The following is a 19,375-nucleotide window of genomic DNA, read 5'->3' on the forward strand; positions in this document are numbered from 1 at the left end:
TTTCCATTGTCAAATATTCAGAGAAAAGCAAACATGTTAACTGAGATTGTATTCATAACTTGTTCTTTAAGTGAATGAAAGTATAACTGCATGTGTAAGAATAAGGTGCCTTTGCCAGGATCTAGGTCAAATTGTGTCCAATCCCTTCTTGTGTAACACAAAAGGAACAAATCCTCTGGACTCTTGGAAGATACTTGTTTTTGCATCAAGTCCAGAGGAGGTCCCAGGGAAGATTTGCCCCTTTTTTGATGAGATGTTTTGTTTTCCTAAAGATTTTATTTTTTTAAGTCATCGCTATACCGACATGGGGCTTGAATTTACAATCCCAAGATCAACAGTCACCGTTCTACTGACTGAGCCAGCCAGACATCACACTTGGTGAGATGTTTACACACAATGTTCACTGATTTTGAACTGAACCCGAATGCTGAAACCCATGGAAACAGGACACTTTGCGATAGACTTGAAAGGAATCCTCCTTTTAGATCTACAAGGAAATTAGTTTGTACGTGAATTTAATCACAACTCTTTTTTGAAACAATGGTGGGATCACAGGACTAGGGGAAGATAAAGGCACCTGACTAGTTAAGATTACTCTGTAAATTTTTTAGCGATGTCATCATGATATCAGGAACTAGGTCATCATCTTAAGTGTCGTTCTTTTTTTTAAATTTTTTTTATTGTTTCTTTATGTTTGAGAGACAGAGCCTGAATGGAGGAGGAGCAGAGGGGCACAGAGGGAGAAGGACAGAGGATCCAAAACAGGCTCTGCTCTGACAGCAGCAAGCCCAATGTGGGGCTTGAACTCATGAACTGTGAGATCATGAACTGAGACGAAGTTGGACACTAAACTGGCTGAGCCACCCAGGTGCCCCTGAGTGTCCGACTTCTTTTGCATCCTGTGTTTATGTCATGCAATCAAGTTAGAATTTGTTAAAAATGGATAATTTTGTAACACTATAATGAAATAAAATAAAATACAATCTCCCATCAGGAGTGATCATTTTTAGCATATTACAGTTTCTTCCTATTTTATTTCTATGCATTTTACATTGTTGAAATTACATTGTCTAAGTATTTACATATCATTATATATAATATAAATTTTATTATTTACTATTTCCTTATAATCATTAAGAAATCCTATACCCATTCATTTTATAAATGAATTATATTCTAGTCCAAGAGTATACTGAAATACTCTAATGAAATTTAATGAAATCCTCTAGTGTTGAATACATAAGATGTTTCCATTTTCCACAATTGTAAATGATATTTCAGGGAATATCTTTACACACTTTTCAATTATCTTTTTAAGATAAGAAGTGGAAGGTATAAAGTTTCAAAGCTCACAGAAAATATTTTCAAGATGAGTTTCAGAATATTTTATGAAGTTTGACTCCCATCATAAATAAACAAAGGTGATCAATTACCATATCTGTGCAATGTTTGAACACAACTATTTGAAAAACCCTCCACTAATTATGAAATTATTTAACCTGTGAAGGTTAAAATTTATCAGATTGTTTTAATTCTGCATGATAGTATGTTGTATGAATATGTACAAACCAAATAAGAAGAAATCAAACAGAGCCATGGCAAATATTCTCCCACTATCACCTTTAATAAATCCCAGGCAAGTATTTTAAGACTTCTTAGAGGATGACATAGTGTCAAAGGGGAAAATTCCTCAGAAGTAAACACATGTAGAATAGTATGAGTATATACTTGCCAAACTGTACTCTCAAAATTAGTTCAGTAAAATGACTTGAATTGAAAACAGTCCTTTGTAGACCTCAAATTATCTAATCATAATAAATATCTCATAGACCCTTATTTGCTTCTTCTAGGAACCAAGCTTCATAGAAATGTACAGACTACAGGTTTTCTCAGGTACCTTGTCTGTATAAAGTGCTGAAGAATTAGAAAGAATTTCCTTTATCATCTTTTGCTTTTTATTGTTATTATTACTATTCCTTGCCAAGCTTTTTGAGATATTATTTGCTTTTCTCCTAAATATCATATTTAAAGAGAACTTTTAAACTCTTAGCCAAGTTTGGGGTACCTGAGTGGCTCAGTTGGTTAAGTGTTTGACTTCGGCTCAGGTCATGATCTCACAGTTCGTGGGTTCAAGCCCCGCATCAGGCTCTGTGCTGACAGCTAGCTCAGAGCCTGGAACCTGTTTCAGATTCTGTGTCTCCCTCTCTCTCTGACCCTCCCCTGTTCATACTGTCTCTCTCTCTGAAATAAATTAAAAAAAAAAACATTAAACTCTTAGTGAAGTTTGAATATGAACCAATTTAGATATCCAATTCTAAAACTGTCAGTAAGATTCTTCAGTAGTTGTGAATGCTTAATCAATTTCTGTTTTTATGGACAATGACTGTGTTTGCATCTTTCAAAGCCTAAGGTGTTTCAAATGACTAAGAAGATAGGATCACATGGGCATGTGGGTGGCTCAGTCAGTAAGCTTTTGGCTCAGGTTCATGGGTTCGAGTCCCACATTGGGCTCTGCGCTGACAGCTCAGAGCCTGGAGCCTGCCTCAGATTCTGTGTCTCCCTCCCTCTCTGAACCTCCCCTGCTCACACTCTGTGTCTCATTCTCTCAAAAATAAATAAACATTAAAAAGAAGTTTTAAAAAGAAAGAATCACTATCTCATATTTTATCTTGAATAACATAGCTTTTCATAAGACTTGAGAATGTCAGAACTCTTACCAGACTTGATGTTTTCCATGCTACCAGGTCTGAGACATTTCTCTATAGTTTTGCACTGTGCTCTTACTGTTCATTCATATTCATTATTTAGAGGCTCTTTTACTTGATATCTTGCTACTCTTCTAAACCCTCTTATCAGATAATGAAGCACATTGAGTTCCAAATCAGCATAAATGTTTATATCTTTGCACAAATAGGAACACTATTGATTTTTAATTTGAAATTATGGAGGAAATGATACATTCTGCATATAACACAGGATACACAATATAAGGAAACTCATGTCTATTCAATCCTTGTGTCTAAAGGAAGATGGAAAAATCTTTGGATGAAGTAGGCTTCTCATCTCCATTTGTCCTTTGGTACTGAGGACAGAGCTGAGAAACCATCTGGTTGAATTGCAAGTGAGGAATGATTCTTGGTAACTGTAAAGCCTTGAAAAACACTGTATTTGTTTACAAATGGATGCTACACCCCTATGTTTCCTGCCTTCCACAAAAACAGAATTTTATCAACCATGTGAAATAAGAAGTGAGATTAATCTTCAGAATAACTTTTTCCCTCCCTCTAGGCAAGTCCACCTAGAAATGATATGAAGCATCAAGGGACCACAAGATTTACCACATTTGGCAAATATATTAAAAGAAAAAAATTTTTCCAGGATATTCTAAAATTTGGAAGAAAAAGCATTTCCTCTGTGGAAAGAGTTACATCTCTTGCTCTAAAGTTTTGCAGAAAACAGACTCATCTTAATATATATTGCGACAGAATGAAGACAATTTGAAAGTACCTGAAGGGCATCCTGATATTTAGCCTCTCTGCATACTTGCACAGCGTGTCCCAAGGAATATGAATTTTAATAAACATGATATCAGGGTTTGCCACAGCTGGCTGCAAAGGACAGAAAGACAGGCACCATTATTTAGAATCGGAGCTGATGATACCATGCCATAATTTGATTTGAAAGGAAGAAACACTGTCACCTTGTCTCCACATAATATCATCACTGATTTAAAGGAAATTTATGTGAATAAAAATTCTCAATACAGCAACACCTTCATAAAAATGTACTAATGCCATTGCATGCATACAATAATCACCTATGTGAGTTAGTGCATTTTCTTATATTGATTGTTATCAAGATCCAGAATACCTAATCAGAGAAATCATGAGCCAATCAGGAATCTGAAAGTAATCTCATTGGATGCTTTATCATGATCCTGCTCAGAGAGAATAAAGAACATGGACATTTGCCACCAGTCATTCCTTAATTCATTGACTTATTCTTCTAGCATATTTTATTGAGTTGCTATTACTTGCAAGCTCCTATGAAAATCTTGGGGAAAATGGAATATAAATCATGCAAGTCCATGACCTTAGAGAACTGTCAAATTTGTATACTTACTTTAACCTTTTAGTCCACAAAAACTTAAGAGTCTTTGATTCTGACAAAAGATTTTTTAATGATTTTTAATGCTTATTTATTTATTTTGAGAGAGAAAGAGAGAGAGAGGAGAGAGAGGCAGAGAGAGAGAGAGAGAGAGAAATGGGTAGAGAGAGAGGAGAGAGTAAGAGAATCCCAAACAGCCTCCACATTATCAGTGCAGAATCTGACACGGGGCTCGAAATTGCAAACTGTGAGATCATGACCTGAGCCGAAATCAAGAGTCAGATGCTCAGTCAACAAAGCCACCCAGGGGCCTCCAGACAAGTTTTTGTTTTTTTTTTTTTAAATGTTCATTTATGTTTGAGAGACAGAGTATGAATGGGGAAGAGGCAGAGAGAGAGGGAGACACAGAATCTGAAGCAGGCTCCAGGTTCTGAACTGTCAGCACAGAGACCAATGAGGGTCTTGAACTTATGAACTGTGAGATCATGACCTGAGCTGAAACCAAGAGTCCTATGCTTAACTGACTGAACCAACCAGGTGCCCGTGGTTAACATTGTTTATTTAAATTTCATATAGATGAGGCACCGGAGCAGCTCAGTTGGCTGAGCATCGGACTTCACTCAGGTCATGATCTCACGGATCGTGAGTTCAAGTCCCACATCAGGCTCTGTGCTGACAGCTTGGAGCCTGGGGCCTGTTTTGGATTCTGTGTCTCCCTCTCTCTCTGCCCCTCCCCTGCTCACTCTCTGACTCTCAAAAATAAAAAAATAGATTAAAAAATATTTTTATTAAATAAAAATAAAGTTCACCCAGATGGAATTTCTCAAGACACAGAACAATCTTAAAATCTCAAAAGCATAGAAGGAATTTATCAGTTTAATTTAAAATCATATATATTTTATAATTAGGCTGTAGAGTTTCATATCCATACATTCATAAAGCACTGTTTTAGATGTGGCTAATTTCACAAGTTCACCCAAGCAATATTTCAAATTTGTATTACTTATCATGATACAAATAATATAAAAGTATTATTAGAGAGCCATGGGATAATCATCAGACTAATACTCAAATATAGAGGGCATCATTGCCATTGGGCAGACACTTTCACAGACTATCATTTGCTAAAGTTTATTCCATGGAGTACTATAAAAAAAGAGGCAGGGTATTTCACAGTCATGAAAATTTTGAGTTTCTCCCTGGAGGACTTGTGAGATACTTTAATATGCATATACTTACTAAAAATATCCAAGATGGTGAAAAAGTAAATTTTCAAAATTCTGGACCATGGATTAGTTTTTTCCTGATAGCTTATTGGAGCATTTCTATTTTGCAAATCATCATGGGAAAAACAGCAAAAGATGCTTGCAAATAAGTACAATTTCCAAAGGGTTTTCCTACTTCAGATATGTTTTAAATTACATGTAAAGAATGATAGGAATAAAATTGACAAGGACAGAGGAGACATAGTATGTATTAAATATCAACAGGCCTTTGAATTCAGACCAAGGTCATACACGTTAGCTATGCTTGAGAAAATAACATGTAGAAATTTTTTTAAATGAGCATTAATTTGGGGCACTTGGGTGGCTCAGTCAGTTAAGCATTCAACTTCGGCTCAGTCATGATCTCACGGTTCTTGAGTTCGAGCCCTGCATAGAGCTCTGTGCTGACAGCTCTGAACCTGCAGCCTGCTTCAGATTCTGTGTCTCCCTCTCTCTCTGTCCCTCCCCTGCTTGTGCTCTGTCTCTCTCTCAAAAATAAATAAACTTAATTTTTTTAAGAAAATGAGCATTAATTTATTCAAACAACTATTTGTTTAAAATATGTATTTTTTAGCCAGCTAGAAAGGAAAAAAAGAGAACAATTATGATGTTATCTCTGGGTTCTTTTTTGTGACTATTCCAGACTTGGTTGAAAGGTTTCTGTGCAGCAGTGATAGAATCAAGAAAATCTAAAATAGAAAAAGCACAGGCATTTAAATGACTCCTTCACTGAGGCAAGTGAAAGAAGAATTTCATGTTTTATTATAGTCTTTCCTGCTTAAGCTGTACAAAAGTTCTTATATTCAAACGATCCTTCCTTTAAAATTATGGTGTTGGCCACTGGTGTTATATCAACTTGCCTTTTACTTACCAAGTACAAGTTATATTTCTTTAACCCTAATTGCTTACTTAGAAGAAATTACATGGTATGGTAGACAGAACATAGTGTTTGAAATCACAAAGACTTAAGTACAAATTCCATCTTTACCATTTACTTAACTCTGTGAGCGTGAGGAAATTACCTAACCTCTGTGATCCTGTTTACTCTCCTGAGAAATGGAGACGATGGTCTTAACTCACAGAGCTGGTGTGAGTACTATGAAAGACAAGACGTATAGAGTACCCAAGTATAACAGGTTATCCAGAACTGTTCGTTTTCTGTTGAGGTCATGCTTCTTACACCAGACCCCAGCCAAACTAATAGCTAATTTCAAAACTTCACTAGAATCTTTCTCTAGCACTCTCTTTTTCTTTTTTCTTCATAAATCACTACCAGATTTATCTTTAACCTTTGGTTTTCTAAGCCTTCAGTAACAAGACTTTGAATTATATAAGTATGAAAGCAATAACATATAATTTGGGAACACTCTACAGCAGAGTGACTTAGATCAAGTTATTGAAGAATTAAAATATTTTTCTTGTAATATAAACTAGGTATAAGTTGTACTAAAACTATATCTGTAGACTATAGTGTCTGTGGAAGATATCACTTCCTTCATGTATATTTAAATTATCCTAGGGGTGGCTTAGTCGGTTAAGCATCCGACTTCAGCTCTGGTCACGATCTCGCAATTTGTGGGTTCGATCCCTTCATTGGGCTCTGTGCTGACAGCTCAGAGTCTGGAGTTTGCTTCAGATTCTGTGTCTCCCTCTCTCTCTACCCTTGCCCACTCACACTTTATATCTATGTCTCTCAAAAATAAACATTAAATTTTTTTTTTAATTATCCTATACCTGTATGTTATTGCTTGTTTGTTGGGAGGTGGGTTTTTTTTTTTCAGCAGCCATTTTCCTTAGAATCTGGAAGTGAGGCCTCCATGAAAATGAATGAATCTAGACTCAGACAAAAACCAATACATTCTATGTGTAGAATGATTTAAGACTGAATAAAGAAGTCTGTGAGAAATGCGCATTCCCTTCAGTGGTTCCTCATGAGTTTGAAAGCAGGGATGTCTACTGTGGAACAGACAACACCTAGACAAAAAAAAAAAAAAAAAAAAATAGCTTCTCAGGAGCTAGAGCTTATTATTGTATGAATGGAGTTCTCATTCTCCCTCAGAGCATCATGATCCCTGAAGCTGAGATATGTTGGCTGCCAGGGTACAGACACAGCATGAACAATGTGTGAGTGACGTACGTGTTGGGAGAGGCCCGAGAAGGTTTAACCTCCACAGCAGGAGAGCGTGGGTTTCATACAACCAGATGGTTCCTGATCTGTTTTACCTTACAGAATATACAGGCAGAATCTGATCACTCTCCACTTCCCCAGAGCTCCCACCCTGCTCTACATCCCCATCATCCCTGGCCTAGACTGCTGCAGTGCTGTCCAACAGGGCCTTTGCTCACAATCTTGCCTCCACGAATCTATTCATAGCATAATGGCCAAAGTGTTCTTTAAAATGCAACTCAGATCACATAACTTCTCAGAGCCCTATTTCATTCGGAGTGAAAGCCAAGTGTTTTCAGTGACCTACACAGCCTTGTACAATCACACACTCACCACCCTCTCCTCTTACTTTCCCCCTCACTCACTCTACGCTCTCATTTGGTCACTTGCTACGAGTTGCCTGTTCTTGCCTCATCCTTCTTACCTTGTCTATTCTTTTCCCTATAGTATTTATTATCTTCTAATAAGTGAGTCTATTTATGTAAGTGCCATAAAAGATGGGATCTTGGTTTTATTTATTTATGTATATCAAGCATCTAGTTCTATGCTGGGCACACAGTAGTCACTCACTAGGCAGTTGTTGAATGGATGAGTGAGTGAGTGAGTTAACTTATTTTGCATACACATTCTATGTAACTTGTACCTAACCCAGAGATGATGGAAACAGAGTGCAAATAAGCCAGAATTATTCTGGAAGTGGTGCTATGTCAAAATTCAAATTAGCATCATGAATAGCTGGCATAGCAATGATTATTAATTCATTCCTGTCAACTGTTAAGATGAAAAAATCTAATACACTTAAATAAAGGAGATGCTTTAGAAGGATGTTTCTGCATTAACTCTACCATCAACGAGTGACATGTCAAGCTAAGTGCACATACAGCTAGAACATTTCTAATTTTGTATGACTTAAGTTTAAATATATATAGATCTTTCTCAAGCAGTGTGAACTGTCTTCTTTTATAACTTCCTCAAATTAATTTCTCTTTTGTTATACCTCCACTTAAAACAAAACAAAAGTAGTTCATTTTCTTGCAGCTACTGAGCAGGGGGTTGTGAAGCGATGGTGTTGCCAGAAGGATTACTTTCTCCCTTGGAGTCCAAAGCTCCCAATCTGGCACTATTCTGTTTCGCTCTGATGAAGGCAGGCTTTTCAGAGGGAACAACACACCCACCACCTTCACACTTCACATTATTATTTAATTATTCCATCCAAACTTCCCAAGAGGTAGAATAGTCGCTCTTGAGAGAAGAGGAATTTAAACACTGAGTTTTTATAAAGTCAGTCTCTGCAAGCTGGTGGCACAGAGATGAAAGAAAACAGAATGTGGCAGCTCATGCGAGTAAGTCTAAGAAGAAGATGAAGAGCTTGTATGATCTGGAAATGGACTTGGGACCCAATTACAGATCATACATCTATTCATATGATGTTTAAATATGGATCATTGTCTACTGACGATGAGCTTGTCTAGAAGTTGTCCATATCAACATGCAATATAATGAGGATTTGAAACCTATTCTCTGCCGGACTCAGTGCGTAGCTCTGGTGAATGTAAATTTAAAAATGGGGACTTGTGGGGTACCTGGGTGGCTCAGTAGGTTAAGCGTCCAACTTCCTCTCAGGACATGATATTGTGGTTAGTGAGTTCGAGCTCTGCGTCGGGCTCTGTGCTGACAGCTCCGAGCCTGGAACCTGTTTTGGATTCTGTGTCTCCTTCTTTCTCTACCCCTTCCCCACTCACATTCTGTCTTTCTCTCTCAAAAATAAATAAACATTAAAAAACTTAAAAAAATGGGGACTTGTTCTCTAAGAGATATACCTACTTTTCAGCTAACAAGTCTGATACTTGCTGACAGGTTCACATTTTCACATCCCTGGTCTTCCTGACATAAGCCTTTGTTTTCCTCCCCCACCCACTTTCCTCCCTGCCTCCACCCTTCTCTCCTGGATCTGTCCATCATTTAAGCATCTCACAGAGAAACGAACCTCAGGAGAGCTCTTCCCCCTCGGTGGCACTTGCTCTTCATCCTCCCACCACAGAGCAAGGTGATGACATTTGCTTCTGCCTGTTTTTCCACCCCCTCATCATTCTTCAACTCATGTCCTTTTCGTTTGCTTCTCATCTCCCCAGAAATGATTCTCATCATTTTTGGTAAAGTTCTCCACAACTTTCAATGGAACTGTCCTCTTTCTTGTCTTAAGGGACTTCTCAGCAGTATTTTGCCCCTGCTAACCACCTCTCCCTGTGATTCCTCACCATCTCTGTCTCCTCTACCTACCTCCAACTCCTGCAAATGTCTCCTCTCCCCTCCTACCTTCTATAAGCTCATGTCTACACCCCTTTTTTCCCTCATTCTCTCTAGTGATTTCACCCTAAAACATGGCTTATATTACCATCTGTATTCTAAAGAATAAAGTATTTACCTTGGGTTCAGACTTGTCATTGGGCTCTACCACAGGTTTCAAACATTTTCTACTTGTATTTCCTAAGGGCCCCTCAATTACTATCTTATGATCTTTATTCCCATAATTCTGTCCCACTTTCTCCCCAAATTAGCTCTCTTATGGTCAAAAGTAGAATTATACTGGCTATTCCTTCTGCAGATAGTATTCTGTCTCCTTATCTTCCCATGACGGACTCCTTTTCATTTAGAGCACTTTCTTTCAGATCACTCATGCTAAAACAACTACCTAGCCACAATCCCTACATAAATTATTCTGTTTTTTAATTTAAAATTTTTTTAAATTAAAAATTTTTATTTTGATGGGGCTAGAGAGAGAGCGGTGGAGGGGCAGAGAGAGAAAGAGAGAGGGAGAAAGAGAATCCCAAGCAGGCTCCATGCTGTCGGTGCAGACTCAGACGCAGGACTCAAATCCATGAACCGTGAGAACATGACCTGAGCTGACGTCAGACACTTAAACAACTGAGCCACCCAGGCACCCTTAAATTATTATTTTAATAATTTCCATTTTTCTTGTCTATTTACAGTTTTCTTGCTCCCCTGAGAATATTGTCCATTTTTATCTTGGTTCTTATTTATCCCCAGAATGTGGCATATAATAGATACTTCATTATTTCTCCTTCACTGAATAAAGAAATTGCTCAAGCCACAATTCCAAATTATCCTTGAGATCTCTTTTCTTTTCTTATCATAACCAAACCACTGAGTATCTACATTTTAACTTCCACATTTATCAAATCTACTCCTTTCTCTCCCTCTTCAATGCCAGTCATGATGTCTGTACATCCAGTCTTGCTCTTCAAATCTATGCTCTTTTCATCCAATCCAAGGTATTTTCTTAGAAAACAAATATGGTCATGATCTTGCCATGCTTAAAATTATTCAATATTTTCCCATTTTTCTTTAGAAAATCATCAGAAGTCTTCTGCTACTAGAAGTAATTATTCAGCACTCACCATTCTTTCCAAGTTCACCTAGTCCCCTTTCATTCTGGTATTGAATGAAAAATGCCAGTGTCCTTCTTTCCACTATCATCATGATACTCAATTGATTCTTATGATGGGGATTGCCATTAATAGATTAAGAGATCTCTAGGTGATTATAATGTTCAGTTAGTGCTTAAAATCACATCTAGTCCTTTAACTCATTTTAGGTACTACTCATATTCAAGCCTCAATTCAAAGTTTATTTCTTCAATTTCACTTCTGGTCTTCCCTCATTCTCCAGACTAGATCACTGCCCTGGATATAAATCATTCTATCATCATCTACTTGTCTTGAAGGTCACTTATGTTTGAAGTTATGAAAAATATCCTCTTAAGGATGAATTTTAGACATTGTACCCATAAATAGATATTGAAAGTCATCTTTCAATAATAATGGCTTTATTAGGCCATTTACAGTAGTATCTTTAGCTGTACAAATATTCGTCAAATGGAAAGAGTGTAACGAGATTTTTTTTTTTTGATTTGCAGCACTTTCCCTTGCTTGAGTAAGCAGAGTTACTTTGAGAGTTTTGGATTAAATGTCATAGTGCTTTTAGGCCCTTTTTGGAAGGAAGACATACAAATCCCTTAATTCTGTTTCAGAACAATTAATGTCTATTCTGGAGAACTAGGGTAGCCTTAACACTTTCCATGTTCAGGAAAAAAAAAAGTCATTTACCTTAGTGGGGAGGTAAATGGGAAGGAAAAGGAAGCAGATGCTGATAACTTGTGCTCAGCACAATGGCTACAGTTTGTAGAGATGTTCGATTTCAATGAAATGTGCAGATGGGACTGAATATACTTCCTGATCATCTATCTGTCATGATACTTTATTGAATCATGGGAACTAAATCCCAAGCCTATAAATATAAAGTAAAAGAGCTACAACTGTGGAACCCAGAATAAAAAAAAAAGTCAGTCCAGCAAGAACAGTACTTAGAAACACTGTCCTGCTGAGAGCCAATCTAGACAAAACAAAAATAAAAACAAAAAAGAATAAAAAAAGAAAAAAATTCTTTTGGCAGTGACTAAAGAGTGACAGCTCAAGGGTGAATGGACTTCCCTTTAAAAACAGAACAAGACTCTTTTTGGATGAATAACATCTTGTATTATTCCTAAGAAAAAGGTGGAAGAACAAGGGAGAGGAAGACTCTAAAGAAAATCTGGACTTTCTGCCCAGAAAACTAGGTGGAGACTGAACCAAGTCATACCTTTTTTATAATTACACAATTGTCACGACTGACTCACATATAGACTGTAAGTTCAATGAAGGCAGGGACAAGGTCTACTTTACTCATTAGTACCCAGTAGCTTGGATAGTACCTATCACAATTATTTGCTGAATTGATAAATAATTGGAGATATGTGAGCAAAATAACTATCAATGTTGTAATAGAATGCATGTATAAATTGCTCTGGGAACAGATGAGGAAATGATTAATTGTTTGTATGGAGGAGAAATCACAGGGAAATAAAATCTTATTACAAGACTGAGTTCATATACTTTGGTAATAAGTACTTATTGATTGAATTAGTCCAGTGATATGGATATTCTGGGTTAAAATTCCCAGAAGAGACATAAAAAGGGAAACAGAAATAAAGGAATCAATAGAAATTGAGACCAGAATTCAACTTGCCCAATTTTGTAACACTAGGCAGTGTGTGAATAAATCCTTACCTTGTAAAGAGTCAAGGCACTGTACTGATATTTTGTATATATTAAAAACTGTTAATAAATATACCAGTTCTCTAGATCCATCTCAAGTTATAGTTCAGTACTTCCTAATGTGTTTCTTAGAAGGCTAATCACAGAAGCAGTCCTGTGGAAGAAAAGAGTGGGGGCTCCAATATCATATCTAAGTACCAGTGAGCATTCTCTTCCATTGATAACACTTATTAGCAACTTATCTAGATATTTAATCAAAGAAATCAAAATTTTCACCTGTCTGTCTCATTTTTTAGAAAAGTAGTTAAATCCCACTTGTAATAAATTAGGAGTCCCTCAAATATGTAATTTAAAATTTTTCTCTGAATTGAGAAATGGTTGACTAAGTCCCCAAGTTGTAATAATACATACCTAATAAAAAAATGAGTTGTATCTAAATATAATGGCAATTTAAGATATTCGTAATATATTGCTAAATAACAGAATTGAGTAGTAGAATATAACGCATATCATGACTAATTTTTTCTAAAAAATATGCATATTTGTATATATCTAGAAAATATACTGAGGGACACCCAGCTAAATAAAATCAAGAAATTAACAAGGCTACTAAAACATAAAAAGATATGACTTGGGAGATAGTAGATGTGAACTTTGACTTCTTATTTTGCACCTTTTTACTTTCAATTTTTCACATTAACATGTTTTCATTCTGTAACTTGATAAATATGTATTTAATGTGTGCTTTTTAAGACCTTAGAAGTTTAACTAAAATAGCAAGAGTTTTTTTTTTTTATAATAGGAGTATGAAAGGTATGCTTTTACCTCCTTTCTATTTTCCTTTTTTATTTCTAGTGAGCATTTTCAGTTTTATTGTTTCACTAGAAAAGTATACCATTCTTTAAAGAACACTTAAGAAAAGCATTCAAGGAAAGAAAAGGTGTCAGGGATAAAGAAGGGCATCACATAATGATAAAGGAGTCAATTCTCCAAGAAGATATAACAATCTTTGACATGTATGCCCCAAATAAGAAGGCCAGACTGTGCGAGGCAAAAACTGCAGAGATAAACAAATGAATTACTATCACAGTTGGAAACTTCAACACTCCTCTATCAGAAATAGACAGATCCAACAGGCAGTAAGGAAATAGTTGAACTCAACAACACCATCAATCAACTAGGTGTAATTGACATCGATAAATTCCTTTATCCAACCACAGGAGAATGCACATTTTTCTCAAACTCACATGGACCATTCAAGAAGATGGATTATATTCTGGGCCATAAAACCCATCTTAATAAATTTTAAAGGATAGAAATCATACAGTGTCTGCTCTCAGACACAGTGGAATTAAGCTAGAAACCAATAACTGAGAGATAACTGGAGAACCCCAAAATATATGCAGATTAAGTGACATACTTACAAATGACACACAGGACAAATATGAAAGCTCCAGAGGAAAAAAAAAATATTTTTCTACTACATGAAAATAAAAAGACAATTTATCAAGGTTTAAACTATTTAAACTTTAAGTATAGCGAAAGCTGTGATCAGGGGTAAATTTATAGCATTTACTGCATGTATTTAAAAAGGAGAAAGGTTTAAAATCAATGATCTAAGTTTCCATTTTAAGAAACTAGAAAAAAAAGCAAATTAAATCCAAAGTAATCAAAAGAAAAAATTAAAGCATAATATAACATTTTTGTCAACAATATTTCAATAAAATAGAATTCTTTCATAAATCAGTAAAATTGAAAACAGAATAAAACAACAGAAAAAACTGATGAAACATTTGGTTCTTTGAATAGATCAGTAAATCAATAAGCCTCTAGTCAGCCTACTAAGAAAAATAGACAGAAGACACAAATTATCAATATCCGAAATGAAAGAGGGGACTATGCTGTAACTAAAAGGTTAATAAAAGAATACTATGGTTAACTCTATGCTCACATTTGATAGCCCACATGAAATGGGCAAATTTCTTTAAAGACACAGTCTGCCAAAACTCACATACAAACAGTAGACAACTTGAATAGATGTATATCTTTTAAATAAACTGAATCATTAACTAATAACTTTCCCAAACAGAAAGCATGTGGCTCTGATGGGTACATTGATGGTTTCTACCTACCTTTCTACATTTAAGGAAGAAATTGTGCCAATTTTCTATAATCTTTGTCAGAGTATAGAAGTAGAGGGGAAACTTCCTAACTCATTCTATGAAGCCAGCACTATTCCAAAATCATACAAAGGCACTCCAAGAAAAACAAACAAACAAACCAAAACTACAGGCTAATATCTTTCATAAACATATATGAAAAATTTTTCAACAAAACATAGGAAATAGAACCCAACGATGTATAAAAAACAATTATCCATCAGAGCCAATTGGGATCTATCCTAAATATGCAGGGCTGGTTCAACATTTGAAGATCAATTAATGTGATCTATGACATCAACAGGCAGAAAAGGAAAAATCATATGATCATACTAATAGATGCATAAAAAGCATTGAGAAAATCTAAAACCTATTCATGATAAAAACTCTAAGTAAAGTAGGACTAAAGGGGAACTTCCTCAACATGATACAGAATATTAACAAAACACCTACAGCTAACATACTTAATGGTGAGAAACTAGATGCTTAGTAGGGAAGCACCTGTTCACTGCTCCTCTTCAACAAGAAGTCCTAACAGTCCTAGCAAATACAATATTAGTATAAAAAGAAAAAAAAAGGTACTTAGATAGGGGAGGAATAAATAAAACTATTTTGTTTGCAGATGTCATAATCACCATGTAAAAATCTCAAACAAATCAACAATAACAACAATTACAAATCCTGGGACTAATAAGCAACTACAACAGGGCTTTTAAGATAAAAGGTTAATATAAAAAGCCCATTGCTTTCTTTCAGCAATGAACAGGGGAATTTGAAATTAAAAATACAATACCATTTACATTAGCACCACAAATATCTAACCACTTAGGTATAAGCCCAAGAAACCACATACAAGATCTATATGAGGACCATTGCACAATTGTATTTAATGAGATCAAAGAAGACGTAAAGAAGTGGGGGAAATATTTCATGTTCATGGATAGGAAGACTCAATATTTTCCAGATGCCAGTTCTTCTCAGCTTGACCTACAGATTTAATGCAGTGTCAATCACAATTTCAGCCAGTTACTTTGTGGATATTGACAAAGTTTATCTGGAGAAAAAAAAAAAAAAAGACCCTGGATATCCAACACGATATTGAAGGAGCAGAATAAACTTGAAGGACTGACACTACTAGACTTCAAGATTTACTATAAAGCTACAATAGTGGTATTAGTGAATAAATGGACAAGTAGATATATGCAACAGAATGGTGAGCCTAGAAATAGACCCACATAAATATCAACTTGATTTATGAAAGTCAAGGGTCAAACAATGGAACAAAAACAATTTTATAAACATGTGGTGTTGGAATATTGGACATCTACATGCAAAAAATGTTACTACATATACACACAGACCTTACATCCTTCTTAAAAATTAGTCAAAAATGGATCATGGACCTAAATGTAAAATGTAAAACTATATAACTCTTAAAAGATAACATAGAGGAAAACTTATATGACCTTGGGTATGGTGATGCTTTTCTTTTTTTTAATGTTTATTTATTTTTGAGACAGAGAGAGCACAAGCATGGGAGTGGCAGAGAGAGAGATAGGGAGACAGAATCCAAAGCAGACTCCAGGCTCTGACCTGTCAGCACAGAGCCCGATGCAGGCCTTGAACTCAGGAACAACGAGATCATGACTTGAGCCAAAGTCAGACACTTAACTGACTGAGCCACCCAGGTGCCCCTGGTGATATTTTTTAAACTGAAACATCAAAAGCACAGTCCATTAAAAAATAATTCATGAGCTAGACATGGTTAAAATTAAAAACTTCCACTGTGTGAAAGACAATGTCAAAGGAAATGATAAAACAAGCAACAAACTGAGAGAAAATATTCACAAAAGACACATCTGGTAAAGAACTATTATTCCAAAATATACAAAGAACTCTTAAAACCATAAGAAAACAAACAACTCAATTTAAAAAAATGGGCCAAAGATCTTAACAGACATCTCACTAAACAAGATAGGTAGATGGCAAATAAGCACAAGAAAAGATGCTCTACTTCATACATCATCAGGAATATGCAAATAAAAAAATGAGCTACCACTAGACACCTATTAGAATGGCCAATATCCAGAACATTGACAACAGTAAGTGATGTTGAGGAATTGGACAAGAGGAACTCTCATTTTTTGCTGGTGGGAATGCAAAATGGCATAGCCATTTGGGACGACATTATGAAGGCTTCTTAGAAAAATGAATATACTCTTAGCATATGATCCAGCAATCTACTCCTTGGTATTTACTCAAAAAGTTGAAAACTTCTGTCCACGCACAATCCTGCACTAAGATATTTAAAGCAGCTTTATTTATAATCGTCAAAACTTGGAAGCAACAGAGATGTCCTTCTGCAGGTGAATGAATAAACAAACTGTGGTACATGTGAACGATGGAATATTGTTCGGCACTAAAATGAAATTATCTATAAAGCCAAAAAGACATGGTGGAACCTTAAAGTGCATACTACTCAGTGAAAGGTGCCAAGTCTGAAAGGCTGCAAGCTGTACAATCCCACTATATGACATTCTGGAAAAGGTAAAATTATGGAGACAGTAAAAAGATCAGTGGTTGCCAAGAGCTGAGGATGGCAGAGAGATGTACAGGCAGAACTCATAGGATTTTTAGGGCAGTAAAAATACTTTGCATGATACCAGAGGGTGGATACGTGTTACATTTGCCCTGACCCACATAATGTACAACATCAAGAGTAAACGCAAATGTAAGCTATGGACGATTGATGATAATAAGGAGTCTATGTAGGTTCATCAGTTGTAACAAATGCACCACTTTGGTGGGAGATGTTGGTAATGGGAAATAGTGTATGGGGGCAAGAGCACTATGGGACATCTCTGTACCTTCCTCTCAATTTTACTATGATCCTAAAACTGCCCTCCAAAATTAAAGCCTGAAATAAAAATAAAAGCATTAAAAAAAAAACAAAAAAACAAATGATTGAGAAGCAAATCTTTCATTCCAATATTGAAACCAAGACAACAGCTTGGCACTCTTAACATTTTTTCTTTTCATAGGGTTTTTATACTTGATATAGGTATAATTATTCCTTTTTCAATTCTTAAAACTGTAAAAATAGTTATGCCTTTTGAAAAATATTTAAATTTACGGAAATGTATGAGTAAAAAAGGAATACATATTTAAGTGGGACTGTACATATGTATTTCTTTTACATTAGGGAGAAAATAGCTACACGTTTTATAAAGCTGTGTGCTATCTGCTTCCCATACTAAAACATACGAGATAACATCTTTTCCAGCATATTATACCACACAACTAGTGTTGTTAAAGCACCTACCTCCTTTTCCAACATCAGGCCTTCCGCCCTGAGGTTCTTTTCAAATGTGTTTCTTTTGTCATATTGTATATTTGACTTTCTATACACCAGGATGTAGTCAATCCGTTTTTTGCCATCTTTGAATAGAAGTCCACTGGATGCTATGTAATTCATGTCATTCTGCAAATAAAGCAATGATTGTTAATAGTGTAGGCTGGACAAGCACACCGTTTTGGTTTCAGTCACTTTGCTTTGGATACTGGCATTCCAATAGCAAAAATGTGTTTCTACATTCCAGTTATGAGACATGAAAAGTTGATTAAAGAAAGTCCATAGTCTATAATAGGAGACAAGCTAGCAGGTGAGGTTCCAGAATTTGAAATTAGGCAGTCTGATACCAAACCTTGGGTTCTCTGATGCTGGCATCGAAATGCATATAGTAAATTTTATTTAGCAAGATCCTGTAAAAATAATATCAGCTAGCGTATGCTGAGTATATATTCAACATCAGGTTCAGGCGTAAGTGCCTTATATGTTTGATCTTATTTAACACATATAACTCCCATTGCAAAAATTAAGACACTAAGGCTTAACATAAGTACCGAAGCCAACATAATTTTCCATATTAAATAATACTCAGAATAGATATAATTTTCCAAAGCTCTGTTCAACAACTCTAAACCAAACAATAATTCCTGAGCTGCTTGCTCCAAGATACTTGTCCAGAGGATATAAAACTGTGATCCAACTAAGACAGCTTACTTATCGAGCTTAATCACTTGCTCATCAAGACTGCTCTATGGCCCTCACCTTGCTGTATCCATCCACCTGAGCTATTTTTTATAGACTGGCAATTGCCCACCAAATTCCTGCCTTGCAAGATGTACCTTGGGTGATAGTCGAGACACCTGTGTGATCCTCCACATTATAAATTATAGCATCTAACTGCTCTCAAGATGCTTCAAGTTCTTCCACTCTTATCCTACTTTCCCCAGTCAACTTTTCCTTAGCACTTACTCACTCCTAATATGTTATATGACACAAAACCATCCATTAATTATCTTTTGTTTACCATCTGCCTTATTAAGGACTGTTTACTGCTTTGTCTCTGATTATTCCAGACATCTCGTCACAAGTCATATACATAGTGGGCATCAATAAATATTTGTGGCAAGAAGAAAGGAAGGCAACATCCATAATCCTGTGTGCCCAGGTAAGGCTGATCTCAAGAACAGGAAGCCAAGAAGGGATCATGATGACAT

At 35.9% G+C, this 19,375-nt stretch overlaps 1 protein-coding gene across 1 annotated transcript in view; it reads right to left on the bottom strand.

Annotated features, from left to right (window-relative positions):
- ANO3 (anoctamin 3) overlaps positions 1 to 19,375 on the bottom strand; it is a 398,246-nt gene that overhangs the window by 111,200 nt on the left and 267,671 nt on the right. Inside the window, exons 6-7 of the mRNA XM_039218371.1 lie at positions 18,135 to 18,293; positions 3,508 to 3,608 (exon numbers count right to left, since the gene is read on the bottom strand). Of these exons, the coding sequence (XP_039074302.1) occupies positions 3,508 to 3,608; positions 18,135 to 18,293 (260 nt within the window). The remainder of the gene's footprint in view (positions 1 to 3,507; positions 3,609 to 18,134; positions 18,294 to 19,375) is intronic.

The sequence above is a fragment of the Hyaena hyaena genome, unplaced genomic scaffold, assembly GCF_003009895.1.
Source record: "Hyaena hyaena isolate Hyena2069 unplaced genomic scaffold, ASM300989v1 scaffold_753, whole genome shotgun sequence".
NCBI classification, from domain to species: Eukaryota; Metazoa; Chordata; class Mammalia; order Carnivora; family Hyaenidae; genus Hyaena; species Hyaena hyaena.